We start from the raw sequence: 19,308 nt of genomic DNA, 5'->3' as shown, positions 1-19,308 counted from the left end.
TGGCATAAAATAATACATTCCCTGCATGGGGCTAGGAGGGATTGCTGCTTTTCTCCCACCTCCTGTACGGTACATCTGGCCAACAGTCCCGATCATTGTTTGCAAAGCTTCTATTCGAACATGTATATTGTTTTATGAATGGCAAAAGAGGAAGCCAACAATAATCTTAGGTCTTCATCTGCTTCTTTCATCTGAAGGGCGGGATGATTCTCTGAAGCTGCCCTCCAGCCAGTGTCCCATGCTCTCTGTTTCCTGGGAAGCCAAGATCATCAAGATTATTGTCTTCTTTTGCTAACGGCACACCCACCCCTGGAGTCCCGAACCGCATTCCTTTCTAAATCCTACCATTCTTAAATGCTCTCTTTCCCTGGTGACTTTGTATCTGAATGGATTATTTGAAACTTCAGTGGTGCCTTATAGTGTTAGGAATTGTTTTCATGTCTTTCTGACTTATCTCCCCAAATATATTTTAAGCTATTCGAAGGCAGAAGATTCATAGCATGTGGCACAATGGCAGGCAAGTTCTCAAAGATCTCAAGAAAGTCTGTTGAGCCCACATTCATAGCACTGTTGGTTATCATATATAAGGTAACTCACCTGCTCTGATGAAGCCCTTCCATATGATGCCCAGGTTGTTGTAGAAGTCATTTTACTAAAGAATGTCTAAGGACATAGGAATGTCTTGTTCGTAAAGGTCAGAGGAATAAGCCAGACTTTCCACTGTTGGGGGAGGTGAAATGCCACACAAGTGCTTACCTGAACCCAGTACCTCCATTCTCCCTCCACTGACAGTTTACTTCCTATCATCTTCTCTGCCATATAGAATCATCGAATGTCCCATACAACTTTCTGATGTTATGTACAGACATACCTTGGAGATATTGCAGGTTCAGTTCCAGACCACTGCAATAAAGCAAGTATAGGCTGGGCACGGTGGCTCACACCTGTAATCCCAGCACTCTGGGAGGCTGAGGTGGGCAGATCATTTAAGGTCGGGAGTTCGAGGCCAACCTGGCCAAAATGGTGAAACCCTATCTCTACTAAAAATACAAAAATCAGCCGGGCACAGTGGTGGGTGCCTATAATCCCAGTTACTTGAGATGCTAAGGCAGGAGAATCCCTTGAACCTGGGAAGCAGAGGTTGCAATGAGCCAAGATGATGCCACTGCACTCCAGTCTGAGTGACAGAGTGAGACTCCATCTAAAAATAAAAAATAAAAATAAATAAATAAAGCAAGTATTGCAATAAAGCAAATCGCCTGAATATTTTGGTTTCCTAGTACACATAAAAGTTATCTTTGGGAGGCCAAGGCAGGCAGATCACAAGGTCAGGAGATCGAGACCATCCTGGCTAACAAGGTGAAACCCCGTTTCTACTAAAAATACAAAAAATTAGCCAGGCGTGGTGGCAGGACCTGTAGTCCCAGCTACTTGGGAGGCTGAGGCAGGAGAATGCCGTGAACCCAGGAGGCGGAACTTGCAGTGAGCTGAGATCGCGCCACTGCACTCTAGCCTGTAAGAGAGAGTGAGGCTTTGTCTCAAAAAAAAAAAAAGTTATCTTTATACTAAAGTCTATTAAGTGTTCAATAGCACTCGTCTAAAAAAAGATGTACTTATCATCTTAATTTAAAAATACTTCAGGCTGGGTGTGGTGGCTCATGCCTGTAATCCCAGCACTTCCGGAGGCCAAGGCGGGTGGGTCGCTTGAGGTCAGGAGTTCGAGACCAGCCTGACCAACATGGTGAAACCCCGTGTCTACTAAAAATATAAAAATTAGTAGGGTGTGGTGGCGGGTGCCTGTAATCCCAGCTCCTCAGGAGCCTCAGGCGAGAGAATTGCTTGAACCTGTGAGGCAGAAGTTGCAGTAAGCTGAGATTACGCCACTGCACTCTAGCCTGGGTGACAGAGTGAGACTCCGTCTCAAAAAATAAATAAATAAAAATAAAAATACTTTATTGCTAAAAAAATTGCTAACAATTATCCAAGCCTTTAGCAAGTCATAATCTTTTTGCTGGTGAAGAGTCTTGCCTCAATGTTGATGGCTGCTAACTTAGCAAGGTGGTGGTTGCTAAAGATTAGAGTGGCTGTGGCTATTTATGAAAATAAGACAATAGTGATATTTGCTGCGTTGATTGACTCTTGCTTTCACAAAAGATTTCTCTGTAGCTTGTGATGCTGTTTAATAGCATTTTACCCGTGGTAGAACCTCTTTCGAAATTAGAGTCAGTCCTCTCAAATCCTGCCGCTGCTGTGTCAACTAGGCTTAGGTAATATTCTAAATCCTTCATTGTTGTTTCAGGAATGTTCACGGCATCTTCAACAGGAGTAGATTCCATTTCAATAAACCACTTTCATTGCTCATCCATAAGAAGCAACTCCTCATTTGTTGAAGTTTTATCATGAGATTGCAGCACTTCAGTTATATCTTCAGGCTCCACTTCCAATTCGAGTTCTCTTGCTATTCCCACCACCTCTGCATTGACTTCCTCCACCAAAGTCCTGACCCTCTCAAAGTCATTCATGATGGCTGGAATCAACTTCTTCCAAATCCCCATTAATGTGGCTATTTTGGATGCATGCCTGTAGGCCCAGCTACTTGGGGAACTGAGATGGGATTATTTGAGGCCAGGAGTCAGGAGTTCGAGGCTGTAGTGAGCTATGATTGTGTCACTTCACTGCAGCCTGGTGACAGAGTGATACCCTGTCTCCAAAAATATTTATTAAAAAAACAAAAAATTAAAAATGTTTTTTGGCCTCCTCCCATGACACACAAGACCACATAATGGCATCTTAAATGGCAAATCTTTTCCAGAAGGTTCTTAATTTACTTAGCCCAGCTCCATCACAGGAATCAGTATCTACGGCAGCTACAGCCTTACAAAATGTATCTCTTAAATAAGACTTGAAATCTGAAATTACTCCTTGATTCATGGGCTGCAGCATGGATACTGTGTTAGCAGGCATGAAACGGCGTTAATCTCCCGTGCATCTCCGTCACTGCTCCCGGGTCACTAGGTGTATTGTCAATGAGCAGTCTGATTTTGGAAGAAAACTTTTTTTTTGGAGCAATGGTTCTCAATAATGGGCTTGAAATATTCAGTAAACCATGCTGTAAACAGATGTGCTATCTTCTGGGTTTCTTTGTTCTCTTTATAGAGCACAGGCAGAGTAGGTTTAGCGTAGTTCTTAAGGACCCTAGCATTTTAAGAATGGTCAATGAGCATTGGCTTCAACTAAAATTTACCCGCTGGATTAGCCCCTCATAAAAGAGTCAGCCCCTCCTATGAAGCCAGGCATTGATGTCTCCTCTCTAGCTATGGAAGTTCTAGATGGCATCTTCTTCCAGTGAAAAGCTATGTCTTCTACATCAAAAACCAGTTGTTGACTGTAGCAACCTTCATCAATTATGTTAGCTAGATCTTCTGGATAACTCTCTATAACTTCTATATCGACACTTGCTGCTTCCTCTTACACTTCTGTATTATGGAGATGGCTTATTTTCTTAAACTTCATTAACTACCCCCGGTAGCTTCCAACTTTTCTTCTGTAGCTCCCTCACCTTTCTCAGCCTTCACAGAATTGAGGAGAGTTAGGGTCTTGCTGTGGGTTAGGTTTTGGCTTAAGAGAGTGTTGTAGTTGGTTTCATCTTCTAACCAGACCACTAAAAATTTCTCCATATCAGCAATAAGGCTCTTTCACTTTCTTATCATTCATGCGTTCCCTGGAGTAGCACTTTCAATTTTCTTCAGGAACCTTGCCTTTGCATTCACAACTTGGCTAACTGGAGCAAGAGGCCTAGCTTTAGGCCTATGTCAGCTTTCAACATGGCTTCCTCACTAAGCTTAAGCATTCCTATCTTTTGATTTAAAGTGAGAGATGTGTGACTCTTCCTTTCACATGAACACTTAGAAACCATTGTAATATTATTAATTGGCCTAATTTCAATATGGTTATTGAAGTTGTTAACAATAACAATTTTGTTAATTGGCCTAATTTCAATATCGTTATGTCTCAGGGAATAGGGAGGACTGAGGAGAGGGAGGGAGACTGGGGGATGGCTGGTCAGTGGAACAATCAGAACATACACAACATTTATCAATTAAGTAACCGTCAAATTACTAACAACCAAAGGCAAAAAGAAAATCTTGAAAGTAGCTAAAGAAAACATAGTTTACAATAGAGAGCAACAATGTCAATTATCACTGATTTCTGTGCAGAAACAGACAGAAGAAGACAGTGGAGTAACATCTTTAAAGTATAAAAGAAAAATACTCTCAACCCAGAATATCTATATCCAGTAAAAACATTCTTCAAGAATGAAAGTGAAGGCCGGGTGCGGTGGCTCAAGCCTGTAATCCCAGCACTTTGGGAGGCCGAGACGGGCGGATCATGAGGTCAGGAGATCGAGACCATCCTGGCTAATACGGTGAAACCCCGTCTCTACTAAAAAATACAAAAAACTAGCCGGGCGAAGTGGCGGCGCCTGTAGTCCCAGCTACTCGGGAGGCTGAGGCAGGAGAATGGCGTGAACCCGAGAGGAGGAGCTTGCAGTGAGCTGAGATCCGGCCACTGCATTCCAGCCTGGGTGACAGAGCGAGACTCCGTCTCAAAAAAAAAAAAAAAAAAAAAAAAAAAAAAGAATGAAAGTGAAATGAAGACATTTTTCAGATACACAAAATCTAAGATAATTAATTACTGGCAGAACTAAACTCTGAGAAATACTACGATATAAGTTCTTTAGAATAACGGAAAAGTTATCACATAACATCTTAACCCATTGAGGCTGGTACAGCAAAATAACATAAACTGGGTAGCTTGTAAACAGAAATGTATTTCTTAAAATTCTAGGGACTGGGAAGCTAAAAGTGTCAGCAGATTTGGTGTGTGGTGAGGGCCCACTTTCTGCTTGACAGATGATGTCTTCTTGTTATATCTTCACATGGTGAAAGAGGCAACTGAGCTTCCTCGGGCCTCTTTTATAAAGGCACTAATCCTATTTATGAGGGTCACATCCTCATGGCCTAATCACCTCCCAAAGGTCCCACTTCCTAATTCCATCACCTTAGGGTTTTTTCAACATATGAATCTTAGGGAGACACAAACATTCAGACCATAGTACATAGCAACTTGGAATTTCAAGGCAGAATGAAGAGCATAAGAAATGTTAAGTATTTGGGTGAACATGAAAGACTGTTCCCCTTTAATTTCTTTGAAATACACATAACTATTTAAAGCAAAAATTAAGACATTGTTTCTAATATATATAGATGTATATGGATATTGGTAAAATGTATCTAGATACATGAAAACTATATCAAAAAGAATAAAGGGACCTGTACAAGTGCAAGATTTATATATTTCATGTAAAGTGGTGCAAAAGTAGCCCTAAGTAAATAAGAAAGTTAAGGGTGTATATATTAATCCCTAGAATAATCACTAAAATCTAATGCAAATAGTCATAAATAAGCCAATGGATGCATTAAAATAAAATTCTAAAATCTACAATTAACTCAAAAAAATGTAAGAAAAGAGGAACAGAGGAATAAAACACAGATAAGACCAACAGAAAACAAATAGAAAATAGTAGGCTTAAATCCAACCATAACAATAATTATATTAAATATTTATAGACTATGCATTCCAATTAAAAGGCAGAGATGGTCTTAATGGATAAAAAAGGTAGACCTAAATGAACACTGCCTATAAGAGTTACACTGTAAATATAAAAACAGTAGATTGAAAGTAAAGGTAAAGTAAAAGGATAGAATAGAAAAAGAAAGATATACCATACAAACAATAAACATGAGAAGACTGGGTGGCAATAATATCAGATGCAGTTGACTTTGAAACTAAAATTATTACCAGAGATAAGGAGGGACATTTCATAATGATAAAAGTATCAACTTATCAGGAAGACATAACAGTTATGTATGTGTATGGACCAAATAACAGAGCTTCCCAATATAAGCGTACCTTGTTTTATTGCGCTTTTTGGATACTGAATTTTTTACAAAATGAAAGTTTGTGGCAACCCTGCATCAAACAAGACTATCATCACCATTTCTCCAAATGCACATGCTCACTTTGTGTCTCTGTGTCACATTTTGGTAATGCTTGCAATGTTTCAAACTTTCTCACTCTTTTTAGTGTAATACCATAAACCTTGAATAATATCATGAGATCCATATTGAGTGCTCCTAGTGACACTGGAAGTGCTCCCGAGAAACAGAGAAAAGTCACGACATGACAAGAAAAGGTTGACTTGCTTGATATGTACCATAGATTGAGCTCTGCAGCTGTGGTTGCCACCATTTCAGACAGATTATTCATCTTGTGAACAGGCAATGGAAACTTACGGTATCAGTACATACAGTAGAGTGTTGTAAATGTATTTTCTTCTCCTGATGATTTTCTTAATAACATTTTCTTTTCTCTAGCTTACTTTATTATAAGAATATAGTATATAATACATATACAAATATATGCTAATTGACTGTTTATATTATTGGCAAGGTTTCCAGTCAAAAGTCAGCTATTAGTAGTTCAGTTTTTGAGAAGTCAAAAGTTATATGCAGATTTTTGACTGCATGGCAGGGGTCAGCATCCCTAACTTTCACATTATTCAAGGGTCAACTGTAATAATAGTTGCTTATATATTCTTTGCAAGGCCCAGTGCTAAATGTTCCATATACATTATCTCATTTGGCCTTCCCCCAAACCTTTACATTAGGGGCAAGTATGGTTCTCATTTTGCAAATCAATGAGTGAGACCTAAAGGGATCGAGTGAGTTGTCTCTCAGTCACACAGCTGAGTGTGTTTGGAAGCAGGACTGAAATCTACTTCTGCCTGACTCGAAGGCCCCTTTTCTTATAAGAATGGGGTAGATACAGGTTTTATTCCTTCTTCCCCATAGACAAAAAGTAGCATGGTTCATGGTCATGTAAATACACACCCTGAATATTTACCCTTCTGATTCCCTTGCGTTGGGGGAATATCCACATCCAAGAGACCCCTGCAGTGCGCGGGGCTCCAGAGGGAGGGAGTCCTGTGGATGTGGAAGATCTGCTTTTATCTGAGAGTCATGAGATCTGACTGTGGGTCCCTGTTGTTGCTAACCCCCTGTGTGATCTTGGGCAATTCACTGTCCCTGTCTTTACCTCTACTTGCTCCTCAGTAAGTGAGAATTAACTGAGATCTCTTCCTGAAATTACTTAGCCTAATTCTATGGTTAGTTCCTGGTGGCCAGGAACCAGAAATAAATCTCTCAGCAAAATTTTGCTTGTGGACCATGAATCTTAGAGTATCCATGGTATCACTGATATCTTTAATTCCCAGATATTTTCCCGTAATGAAACTCCAATAAAGCCAGGATCTCTGGTTCTTAATGTGGTGTTCTCCAGATCTCTGACTCTATCTAACCCCACTTCCCCCAGATCTATCATGTTTCAGTCCGTGCTGCTGGCCTGCCATTCCTTAGGAGTGCCTTAATCCTGGCCGGGTCACATTTTTTTCTTTTTTTTTTTCTCAATCATAAGGATTTCTTGATTCCTACAAAGGGAGAAAATTCAAGGGTATGATAGTCATCCATCTTGGGAGCCTGTGCTCTGGAGTTGGGCGGCTTATCTTTCCCACCTACCAAAATTATCTCCCTGCCTCATCTGTCCAAGGTGGGCGGAAAAGGTTGTTTCCATTTACGACTCCCTTGCAGAACTCAGTTTCCATGACGCCGCTTCCATACCACGCCTAGCCCTATATTAACAGCACAGTGGATTGGACACAGGGCCTCTTCTCCCAAGAATTCATCAATCCATAAGTTTTCATTAAGTAAATTAAACTAAGGCTCTTGCTAGTGCCTTCCTGGCACAAGAAACTTGTCAGTTTCTGGAATCTCTAAGGGTTCACACCTCCCCTCCCTCATCTCCACCTTGTCTTATTATTATTATTATTATTATTACTGAGATAGAGTCTCACTCTGTTACCCAGGCTAGAATGCAGTGGCACGATCTCGGCTCACTGCAACCTCTGCCTCCCGGGTTCGAGTGATTCTCCTGCCTCAGTCACCCGAGTAGCTGGGATTACAGGTGCCCACCACTGTGCCTGGCTAATTTTTGTATTTTTAGTAGAGACGGGGTTTCACCATCTTGGCCAGGCTGGTCTTGTACTCCTGACCTTAAGTGACCCACCCGCCTCGGCCTCCCAAAGTGCTGGGATTACAGGTGTGAGCCACCACACCCGGCCTGTATTATTTTTATTTAAATAATTGTGCTGGAAAAATCATCCTGCTTGGGGAAAAAAAAGTAACGTAGGAAGAGGCATGGGGCAGACTCAGGGTGTTACAGCAGTCCTTTTGAGAATGACAGCTTGGGGCACAGCCAATGGAAGAATTCACCTTCCTCATCTTCTCAGAAATGGCTTCAGGATGAGGTTATGGGCATAAAATATGCTTTCCTTTAGGCTTGCTGCGTAACTTTGGGGAAGGAATTTAACCTTGCAGTGGTCCAAGTGCAAATGTCCAAGGTGTTACTTCCCATAATTTTGTGACAATAAGAATTCTTGAAATACTAGGAGACCCTTGCAAAAATAAAGTGACCTTGCAAAAGTGACATTTCTGGCCACTGCTGAATCTATAACCGGACCAAAAATGGAGCTTTCTGGTTTGTCATAAATTTATGCCCTTAATTTACTCCGAGACTGACCTCTCCAGCTGGTTCTGGGGATGTCTCAATCACATGTCAGCATCTTACACGCCATGGGCCAGTGATGACGAAGGCTGGATTTTCGCACATGGGAAGGCCAGATGGCACCACTTTTGCTTATGACTTCCATTTGCCATCTCCCTCTTTCCACTTCTCCTGCTGCTTGTGAGAATAGATCCACATTTGCTAACCTAGACCTCATGGGAGTTAGAGTCACCAAATAAAGAGAAGAAGGCCCTTAGCTTGGCAAAACTTCAAAAGTTTCCACTTTCTAATCTAAAGGGGCAAAACTACAGCCATACCTTGGAATGAAGACTGAAGTTTCCCCAGAACTTCTAAAGTCTCACCCATGGCTAATCAAATGTCAAATTCTCACAGCAAGAATTTTCCAGAAGGGGAACAGGTAATTGGATGTCATTTAACTTCCCTGGGCCTTAATTCTCTCAGCCGTAAAATGAGGCAGTAGGAGTCACTGGTGCTCCACAGTTCTTTCCTGAGTCAACTATGTAAGAGTCTATCTTTTTATTCTTTTTTGTTCTTTTTTATTTTTTAATTTTTGAGACAGGGTCTCACTCTGTCGCCCAGGCTGGAGTGCAGTGGCATGATCTCGGCTCACTGCAGCCTTGACCTCCCAGGCTCAAGTGATCCTCCCACCTCAGCCTCCCGAGTAGTTGGGAGGGACCACAGGCATGCACCAACATGCCCAGGTAATTTTTTTTATTTTTTTGTAGAGACAGAGTTTCACCATGTTGCCCAGGCTGGTCTCAAACTCCTGGGCTCCAACAATCTGCCTGCCTTGGCCTCCTAAAGGAGGGATTTAGGAGTGAGCTGAGATTACAGGCGTGAGCCACTGCACCCCGCTGTCTTTTTATTCTATTGCATTCAAGTATTATTGCCAAAGGTTGATGTTACCTAAAATTAGCCATTTTATTAGTCTTCTCTTATCCCTTCCCACACTATAAAATACAATGATTAGTAAAAGCTCATGACTTCTATCTTGCTCTAGCTCAGCAAACAACAGGAGGCTCTCATCCTCCTATGGATATATTTCAGGTCTTCACTGATTTTTCTTAGGTGTCTATAGTATCTTGGGAGGGTTTCTATTCCCAACTAACCCTATATCCTCTCTAAAGACCTACCCAAATATTCTAGCTTTAACTTCTCTGCAAAGTTCTATTCTTGTATTTCCAGTTACCCATAGAGAATTTTCACTTGGAAAGAACATCTCATCATAAGATAGTTAACAGATATTTTTGAGTGGCTATGATATATCCATTGTTATGAGTAATCTAGAAGAAACATTAGACACTGCCTCTGTTCTTTTTTTTTCTTTTATCCTTTTTTTTTTTTGAGACAGTTTCAGTCTTGCTGCCCAGGCTGGAGTGCAGTGGCGCAATCTCAGCTCACTGCAACCTCTGCTTCCCGGGTTCAAGCGATTCTCCTGCCTCAGCCTCCCGAGTAGCTGGGATTACAGGCGCCCGCCACCACACCCAGCTAATTTTTTGTATTTTTAGTAGAGAGGGGGTTTCACCGTGTTAGCCAGGATGGTCTCGATCTCCTGACCTCAGGTAATTGACCCGCCTTGGCCTCTCAAAGTGCTGGGATTACAGGCATGAGCCACCACACCCGGCCACCTCTGTTCTTCAGAAACTTAAATTACAACAAGGGAGGAAAAAACAAATATATTCATCCAGCAAACACTTGTTGAGGATCTATTATGTGAGATACTTTAAAGTCTGATAGGAAATGTCACCATGTATCTCAATTTGCCAGGAACTGTCTTATTTATACCTGTCACATTGGTGTATTATAAATAGCAATCCTTCTGACCTTCAAAAGTGCCCTAGTTTGTATGGCAGATTAGAAGATTGCTTTGATGCTGGGAAGTGATAGGGCCTTGATAACATCATCCGCTAGAGTCGGGTCAATGGAGAAGATTACCACAGCAACTAAGGACCATTATGTTAACAGCAACAGATATTGTCACACCCTGGATGTTTTTGTAATTTGAATGAGGCAATCTCATTCATTATCTGAGTTATTTCTAGAAGCTATATTCATGTTGTTGGTTAATCTAATGCAAATTGTTATTCTGATCAGCATCTATGCCTCTGGGATAGGCTTAGCCTATGCTGAGACAGGTCTATAGGAAATGGACCAAGGAGAAGCCTTAAAGAGTGGGCAGGCCTGGTGTGGTGGCTCACGCCTGTAATCCCAGCAGTTTGGGAGGCCAAGGCAGGCAGATCACTAGAGGTCAGGAGTTTGAGACCAGCCTGACCAACATGGTGAACTCCTTCTCTACTAAAAACAATACAAAAAAATTAGCCGGGTGTGGTGGTACATGCCGGTAGTCCCAGCTACTCGGGAGGCTGAGGCAGGAGAATTGATTGAACTTGGGAGACAAGTGAGCCGAGATCATGCTACTGCACTCCAGCCTGGGAGACAGAGCGAGACTCCACATGAAGAGAAGGGACCTGAAGTCTCATCAGCTCAGTTCCATAATCATGCCTGGGTGGCTACTCCATGCTAGGCACTGCCTCTAGTCAACAGGGCAGAAGGAATTTTATGAGCAGAGCAGGGAGGTGGGAAGCAGCATGTGGTGTGTGGGGCCCGTGGAGTAACTTGGCACTGGTGGGCGTCTACAGTGTGTGGCAGTGGCCAGCAGGGGATGTGCTATGGGAATAGGCAGAAGCCACATGATGGAGAACCTACATCAAGAAACATGCTTTTTTAAAGTTTGAAAATGAAAAAGGTACCTCCGATGTGGCTCTATCCCAAGGGCTCTGACTGCCTTGGCAGCTGCCACACCTGCAGCAAGACGATCCATTTTTCAGCGCTTCTGGGGAGTCCCTGACAACCTCTCAGCCCCTCCAGGGCTCTGTCCAGCTGTATGTTACTCCTATTTGCAGATTTAGTGCTGATGAGACAGTTTCTGGAGACCCAGGACAAACAATGCTGGCTGGAACAGCCGACCCCGGGCAGTCAGCCCCTTGTTTGGCAGCACTTCCAGGTACTACAGAAGAACTGGTGCAGCAAGGACGATCGATTCGTATGGGTCAAAGTAGGGATGTTGATGTTCTTCGAGAATGTGCAGCAGTTGCTGATAATGTTGGCTGACACTGAAGATCCTGCCAATTTCTTTAATCTTCCTTCCTGCTGGTAGACTCGGATGGTCCCAAAGGCCAGATATACCAGCCTGGAGTGCTACCCCGAAGCCACTGGATCTTGAACTCCCTGCCACTCTGAACTGCCACGCACAGAGCAGGTGATCTTATTCACGCTGGCGACATAAGTTCTTGGCAACAGGAGCAGAGCAGTATGGTTTGGTGCATAACACAGGAAGTTAAAAAAATAAAAATAAAAAAAGGAAAGGGGAAAAAATGCTCATGTCAGTGTGGAATGGGCAAATAGAACCCACCGGAAAGGTAAAATGTGAAACTAGCAGGAAGAACTGTCTCCAATTGCATGAGAAGAACATGCCAACAATGATTATTTTCAAAGATAATTGTTAAGAAACACATGGCCAAGAACTTTAAAAAAAATCAAGTACAAGCCAGGCATCGTGGCATGTGCCTGTGGTCCCAGCTACTTGGGAGACTGAGGCAGGGGGATGGCTTAAGCCCAGAGTTTAACACTGTAGTGTGTGATGATCATGCCTGTGAATAGTCACTATACTCCAGCCTAGGTGACATAGCAAGACCCCAGCTCTAAAAAAAAAAAAAAAAAAAATTATGTGCTGACATTTGTTTTCCAGTTTGCTGGGCACCAGCACTTGAAGAAATATCTGTTTTAGGACGAAGAGATATTTTCCTGAAGTTGTGTGAAACAGCTTTTCCTCTGTACTAACTCATTTAAACATTAATGAGTCTTAATTACTTTTTCTTTTCTATTGCAAGAGTCTCACTGGTGTTCATTTGGTGAAGAATCAGCGATGAACTAAGGGAGTGTGGGAGGCATCCTCCTCCTCTGAGGACTGTAAAGATGCCGATAGATAGAAATAATCTTGAACAAAAAGGTCCACGAGGTTATTGGGCTGATTTGTGGCCCATTCTGGGTCATGTGCATGCCAAGTCCATCTTTTTCATCCAAAATGCCTTCATGAGTATGTTCTGAACTGGGATCCTGAGAGTCATACGATTATGACTATTTTTTAACTGTGACTCTCACCGGAGAGAATGCTCCAATTTAACATGCCCCTTTATGAAGTTCAACTCATGATTAATTGTCGTTTACACCAGCGCTACTCAAAGTGTGGGTCTCTGATGCTTGAGGAGCTTGGTGCAAGCTGTAAATCAACATACTGCTTTCTTCATGGAGAAACTCAAGCACTAAAATCCTGTCCGCCAAACTACAGTGTGCTTGGTGAGGCGGTTGACACACATTATGGTGCAAGCTTCTCCTCTTGATGTGGCAGGGTAACCGTTTGCAGACCAACATCTGTCTACAGACTGCACTTTAAGGCACTCTGAAATATACTTGACATATACTTACATCATCTTTATAATCTATAAGACGTAATCTATAATTATTAATCTGTCTCAATTTTAAAAAGATTATTTTGAAACAATTTCAAATGTATAAAGAAGTTGCAAGACTACTACAAAAAACTCCTGTATGCCTTTCTTTCTTTTCCTTTTTTTAATTTATAATTTTTTTTTTCTTTTGTAGAGATGGGGTCTTGCTATGTTGACCAGGCTGGTCTCGAACTCCTGGCCTCAAGCGATCCTCCCATCTCAGCCTCCCAAAGTGCTGGGATTACAGGCATGAGCCACCATACCCAGCCCCCGTATGCCTTTCATTCAGACTCCTTTCAAGTTTTACCCATGATGTGCTTGCTACCAGTGGGTCCAATCATGATCCCATGATCTGGCCTCTTTCTATCTGGATGTTTCTTGGAGTTCCATGCCCTTGACCTTTATGAAGGTTACATTTTATAGAATGATCCTTAAGTTGGATTGTTCTGTGTTTCTTCATGATTAGACCAGGTCATGCATTTTGGACAAGAATGTCACAGAAGTGATGCAGTGGTCTCACTGCCCACTATCAAATAGCCCCTGATGTCATTTTGCCCCATTGGTGATGGTAACTTTGATTGCTTGATTAAGATGGTGTCTGCCCCATTTCTCCACTGTAAAGTTACTTTTTCTTTTGTAGTTCATATTATATAAATATTCCATTACTCATTCCATTTTTACTTCCTTGTTTTAGAACTCATTGATGTTTCTTGCTGGAATTAGTTATTACTGTGATGTTTGCCAAATTGTAATTTTCTAATTGTATTATTCCCCTTACATTAATAAATTGGCATTCTATTGTAAGGAAGAACTTTTGCATCTCCCATTTTTATAAACAAATGTGTTATCATCCATTCTATTCTTCTATTATTCAATGGGTTACAAACCTCACTCATTAATTACTTTGATGTTCATGTAGACCCAGATTTTGACAGTTGGTTTCCTGTAAAGCTGGATTCTGCATCCTTTTGCCATGTGCCTCTCCTTCTTTGAGAACTTCTTCACAAAAAGCCCTTCCAGGATATCTGGTACTTTTTCTGTTCCGGGTCTGCATCAGCCAGTTCTTTGAGGAGCCTTAGTTCCTTTTCATGGATATTTAGAAGCCAAGATCTAGGTGCAAAGTAGGCCCTTTGCTACTGGAGTGTTGCTTCTCCAGGCCCTCTCAGTGGACAGAATTAGGAAATAGATGTATTTGTATCTGTCCATATATGCAAACACACAAAGGTGTGTATACACACACATACGCCTTTACATCTATAATTCTATCTTGACATCTTAGGGTTGCATCATCCTTAGTGTATTTATTTGCTGGCCCCTGTAGGTAGCCATCCTCTCGACTACATGAGGGGCCTCTCACCCTGCTCTGACTCTGTCCTCATAATTGTTACCATTGTCAGGTGCCACCAGCTGCTTCTGCCACCTTGCTCCAATACCACTCTTGCCCAGGCCATCGTCACCTGCCTTTCTTGTGCCTGCTCAGTGACTCTTGGGCTGAATTAGGAAAGAGAGGAAGGAAGCCAAATTTTTGTTTCTTAATTAGAAAAAGAAGTAAGCAAAGGCTAAATGGAGATTACCTGCCAAGGTTACTCCTTTGTTTCCTCTTAGGAGACAGATAAGACAGCCTGTCAGGATGACATCAACATTGAAATGAGAGGGTCTTCAGCATCTCTAAGTCTGCTTCAGGATCGTAATCATGGCCAGAAGGGTGGGAGGGGTGGTGCTTGTGCATCCTGCAGTGCACGTCAGCCTTGGTTTTTGCAGCGGGAATAAGGCTATCAGTTATGGCTTTAATGTCACCAAATCAGCAGAATGCGTGTCGACTGGTCTAGACATGCATCATGCCTGATGAAAGAAGATGAGAAAATAGAACGTTGGTTTTTCTGACAAGGGGCATTTGGAAACGTGGGGGTGTTATGCGTTGTCACAATGCCTGGGGCCCACTGACATTTGGTGAGCAAGAGCCAGGGATATAAATGTTCTGTAGTGCACAAGGCAGTCCTGCATGACAATGTCTTGTCCCATTCAAATGCCAGTAGAGCCCCCTCTAAGAGATACAAACAGGTGCTCACCCACAGGAGTACAGTTTGCAATGCTTTAATGCCATTACTGCTATCATGTTGATGAGGGGACATGGTCTCCAGGCTCCACCAGATGGGAGCAAAATAACCATAACTGCCAGAAATAGGAGTGTTTGTAGTAACTGCTTCCACATATTCTAGATACCCACCCACTGTGTGCAGTTATGAGTGAAATTGTGGCACCTTTGTGAAACCCACAGCCCTGATCTTGGTCCTAGTGGGCAGCATGACATTGGAATAAAATTCAAGACATCACGTGATCCTGTGTTGTGCCCTCTGTTGAAATTAGCAACTGGAAAATAAATGTGTTTCTACGGTCAAGGAGAACTGGTTACCTATTATGAGCTCACACATCCCGTCACTTGGTCAAGGAGTACTTGCTTGCACTTCCAAATTGATTGTAAGCTCCTCGAGAGCAAGAGGCAGTATGGCAGGCTTGTGTAATCACCCATAGTGTCTTGCAATTAGTAGGTGGTTACAAGCCCGTGACTCAAGGTTTGATTTTTCCCAGCTGGACCATTCACCATAACACTGGGTAAGGGCTCACATCTATTTTCTACAGTGTTCCATCACCTCACTAATTCGTATTTTAGATAGGGCTGAAATCTGTAAATTTCTGAACTGGTTAAGCAAGGGAGAGGAAGCAAAGCCCTTTTCTCTTTCACCTACTTTCTCTCCCTCCCTGCCTCTGATTTATAGGCTGTCAGAAGTGGATGCAGGAATGACTTCCGGATAGGTGGGCAAATGACCCTACTGCTGAATTGTGCTACTTTAAGCTCAGAGCTGAAGAGCAGGACATCCAGGCTTGGGAGGACAGCTAGGGTCATAGGTGTAGGTTGGCTTCTGCCATGAACTCTCTGTTCAACGTTCAGCAAGTCTTCTAACCTCTCTGGGCCGCATTGTCTGCATCTGTAAAATCGGGAGGTTGGACCTCACGATCTCTTCACATCTGTGGTTCTACAGTTTTCTGTCTTGGACCTCATGAAATGCTATGAATCACGGCCACATCCTGAATAGGCAGAGTGACAGGGAAATGTCACAAGGATGGCAAAGTGACAGGGAAAACAGAGTGAAAAGTGTGTCCTATGATAACACTGGAAAGACCGTTCTCTGGCCACAGTTCAAACCTCTCTCAGTGAGGTTTGTCTTTTGTCTTTTTCTTTTTCTTGTAATTACAGGAAGAACAGCAAACAGCACTTACAGCTGCTGCTTTCCCAGCTAGGAGGATAAGCCAGGCTCAGGCTCTGGGGGTGGAGAGATGGTCTGTTGACCTCAGCTTTACTTCCAGACCACAGGAGTCCCACATTTGTCCAAGACCTCTTTCTTTTGTCCCATGGAAGGAGGGCTGCAATGACTGGACAGTTCCACTCTCAGCAACCACTTCTGATCTTTGAAATTCTGATCTCCTTTTAACAAAGTACGGTGAGAAGTAATTTAGACTAAATGACTTGACACCTGTATTTCCTGTTACTTTACTTTTCTTTCCATAATTATTTTAATTCCTGAAAAGTGGAAAAGTACTTTCTCCATCATGTCTCATTTTTCCCTTTTACCTTAAAAACATAACTCTGCATTTATTATAAACTATCTTAAATCTACTTTGGAAGTGATTTGAAAATAAACTGTAAAATAACAGCGTTGTAGGTATCTAATAAGCTTTGTGTTGTAGTCAAGAGGAAAAAGCAGTAGACACATTTAGTGGTAAGTATATGAAGTAGAAGGGACATGAGAGAATATTTAAATCATTGCTTTTCAAATTGCAGGTTGTAGCCCATTAGTGGGTCCTGAAATCAATTTAATGAGTTGCAACCAGAATTTTTAAAAAATAACATAGAATAGAGTAGAAAATACCAGAGTACATCACACATAAAAAAAGTTTGTTAATGAAATGTTTGCTTAGGCAAGTTCTGACTTGCGTAAAATATCAAAGCTATTAGAAACTATAAAAAACAGAACAAGAACTTTGCACAGTAGATGAGAGCATTTTATTTTACTAAGAATTAGTTTATATGATTAGCTATTGTGATATCCCATTTAATTTAGAAATAGTCTTTGCAAAATCCACTGAGAAAACCACTTGATTAAATATTTATTGAGTGCTCAAATGTATGAGGAAGTGTGCAAAAAAATTTAATGAAAATACTACTTATTAGGTCCTGTAACTAATAGAGATATTCAACTATAATTTAAAAGCTCCCAAGAAGGAAATTTCTAGGCCCAGAAGGTTTCGGTGGTGAATTCCATTGAACATTTAAAGAAAATTTAATAATTTTACACTATTTCTTCCTGAAAACAAAAGGGGAGGGAATGCTTACCACTTCATCTTATGAGGCTAGTATTACACTGATACAAAAAAAAAAAAAAAAAAAGATCAATATGGCTTATCAACTTAGACACAAAAATCCCTGCAAAATATTAGAAAATCAAATCTAGAAATATATTAAAAGAATTATATACCATGACAAAATTTATTTCAAGTATGCAAAGTTATTAGGTCAATATTAAAAAATCAATCCATATAATCTACTGCAAAGAAAGAAAAAAATCACAGTCTTATCAATTGACACAGAAAAAGCATTTGACAAAATCCAACAGCCACTCATGATAAAAACTCTCAGCAAACTAGTAATAAAGGAAATCTTCTTTAGCTTGATAAAGAGTAGCTATAAAAAGCCTACAGGTAACATCATGCTTCATGTTGAAAGACTGCTTCCTGTCTGAGATTAGAAACAAGGCAAGGATGTCTACTCTCACCACCCTTACTCAACGTGGTGCTAGAAATTCTAGCTATTGCAAGAGTGCAAGAGAAGTAAATGAATAGTGTAGAGACTGGAAAGGAAGAAATTAAACTGCCCCTATTTTCAGATGAAATGATTATCTACATAGACAATCTCAAGTGATCTATAAAAACTCCTAGAATTAATAAGTGAATCCAGCAACCCTGCAGGATATAAGATTGGCACACAAAATTAATTGCATTTCTATTTGTAAAAATGAACATCCAAAAACCAAAATTAGAACACAATACAAGTCACTCCAAATAAAATGAAATACTTGGCCGGGCGCGTGAAGGATTTCTGTGCTGAAATAACAAAATGCTTATTAAAGAAATTAAAGAAGATCTAGATAAATGGAGAGGCATACTATGTTCATGGATTAAAAGATTTAACATTTTAAGTCAGTTCTTCCCAAATTGATCAACAGATGTAATGCAATTTTGATCAAAATCTCAGCAAGAGTTTTTGTAGACAGAGACAAGATTACTCTAGAGTTTATATGAGAATTTTTAAAATTTTTTAGAATTTAAAAACGTCTTGGGGCTGGGTGTGGTGACTCATGCCTGTAATGCCAGCACTTTGGGAGGGCAAGGCAGGCAGATCACGAGGTCAGGAGATTGAGACCATCCTGGCTAACATGGTGAAACTCTGTCTCTACTAAAAATACAAAAAATTAGCTGCGTGTGGTGGCAGGCGCCTGTAGTCCCAGCTACTTGGGAGGCTGAGGCAGGAGAATGGCATGAACCCAGGAGGCGGAGCTTGCAGTGAGCCGAGATTGCGCCACTGCACTCCAGCCTGGGTGACAGGGCAAGACTCTGTCTCAAAAAAAAAAAAAAAAAAGAAACTTGTTTTTTTTTGTTTTTTTTTTTTTTTTTGAGACGGAGTCTCGCTCTGTAGCCCAGGCTAGAGTGCAGTGGCCAGATCTCAGCTCACTGCAAGCTCCACCTCCTGGGTTCACGCCATTCTCCGGCCTCAGCCTCCCGAGTAGCTGGGACTACAGGCGTCCGCCACCTCGCCCGGCTAGTTTTTTGTATTTTTAGTAGAGACGGGGTTTCACCATGTTAGCCAGGATGGTCTCGATCTCCTGACCTCGTGATCCGCCCATCTCGGCCTCCCAAAGTGCTGGGATTACAGGCTTGAGCCACCGTGCCCGGCCGAAACTTGTTAAAAAAGAATGAAGTGTGAGGAATTACTCTACCTCATATTAGGTTTTACTATATAGCCACAGTACTCAAGATAGTA

General features: G+C 41.6%; 1 protein-coding gene across 6 annotated transcripts in view; it reads left to right on the top strand.

Moving 5' to 3' along the window:
* The window catches only part of ERI1 (exoribonuclease 1), a 138,920-nt gene that overhangs the window by 101,716 nt on the left and 17,896 nt on the right, over positions 1 to 19,308 (top strand). For 2 of the 6 annotated variants that reach the window (XR_012417028.1, XM_045397882.2), the window contains one exon: positions 16,468 to 18,910. The exons of the other annotated variants lie outside the window; for them this stretch is intronic. Coding sequence is in view for 1 of the 2 variants with exons in the window: in XM_045397882.2 (XP_045253817.2) it covers positions 16,468 to 16,683 (216 nt within the window). In the remaining variant the exon portion in view is untranslated. Of the gene's footprint in view, positions 1 to 16,467; positions 18,911 to 19,308 lie in introns of those variants that run through there. 6 annotated transcript variants of the gene reach the window in all.

Source organism: Macaca fascicularis, chromosome 8, assembly GCF_037993035.2.
Source record: "Macaca fascicularis isolate 582-1 chromosome 8, T2T-MFA8v1.1".
NCBI classification, from domain to species: Eukaryota; Metazoa; Chordata; class Mammalia; order Primates; family Cercopithecidae; genus Macaca; species Macaca fascicularis.
Note: the sequence above shows the minus strand (reverse complement) of the source record. Positions and strands in the feature narration are given on the sequence as shown.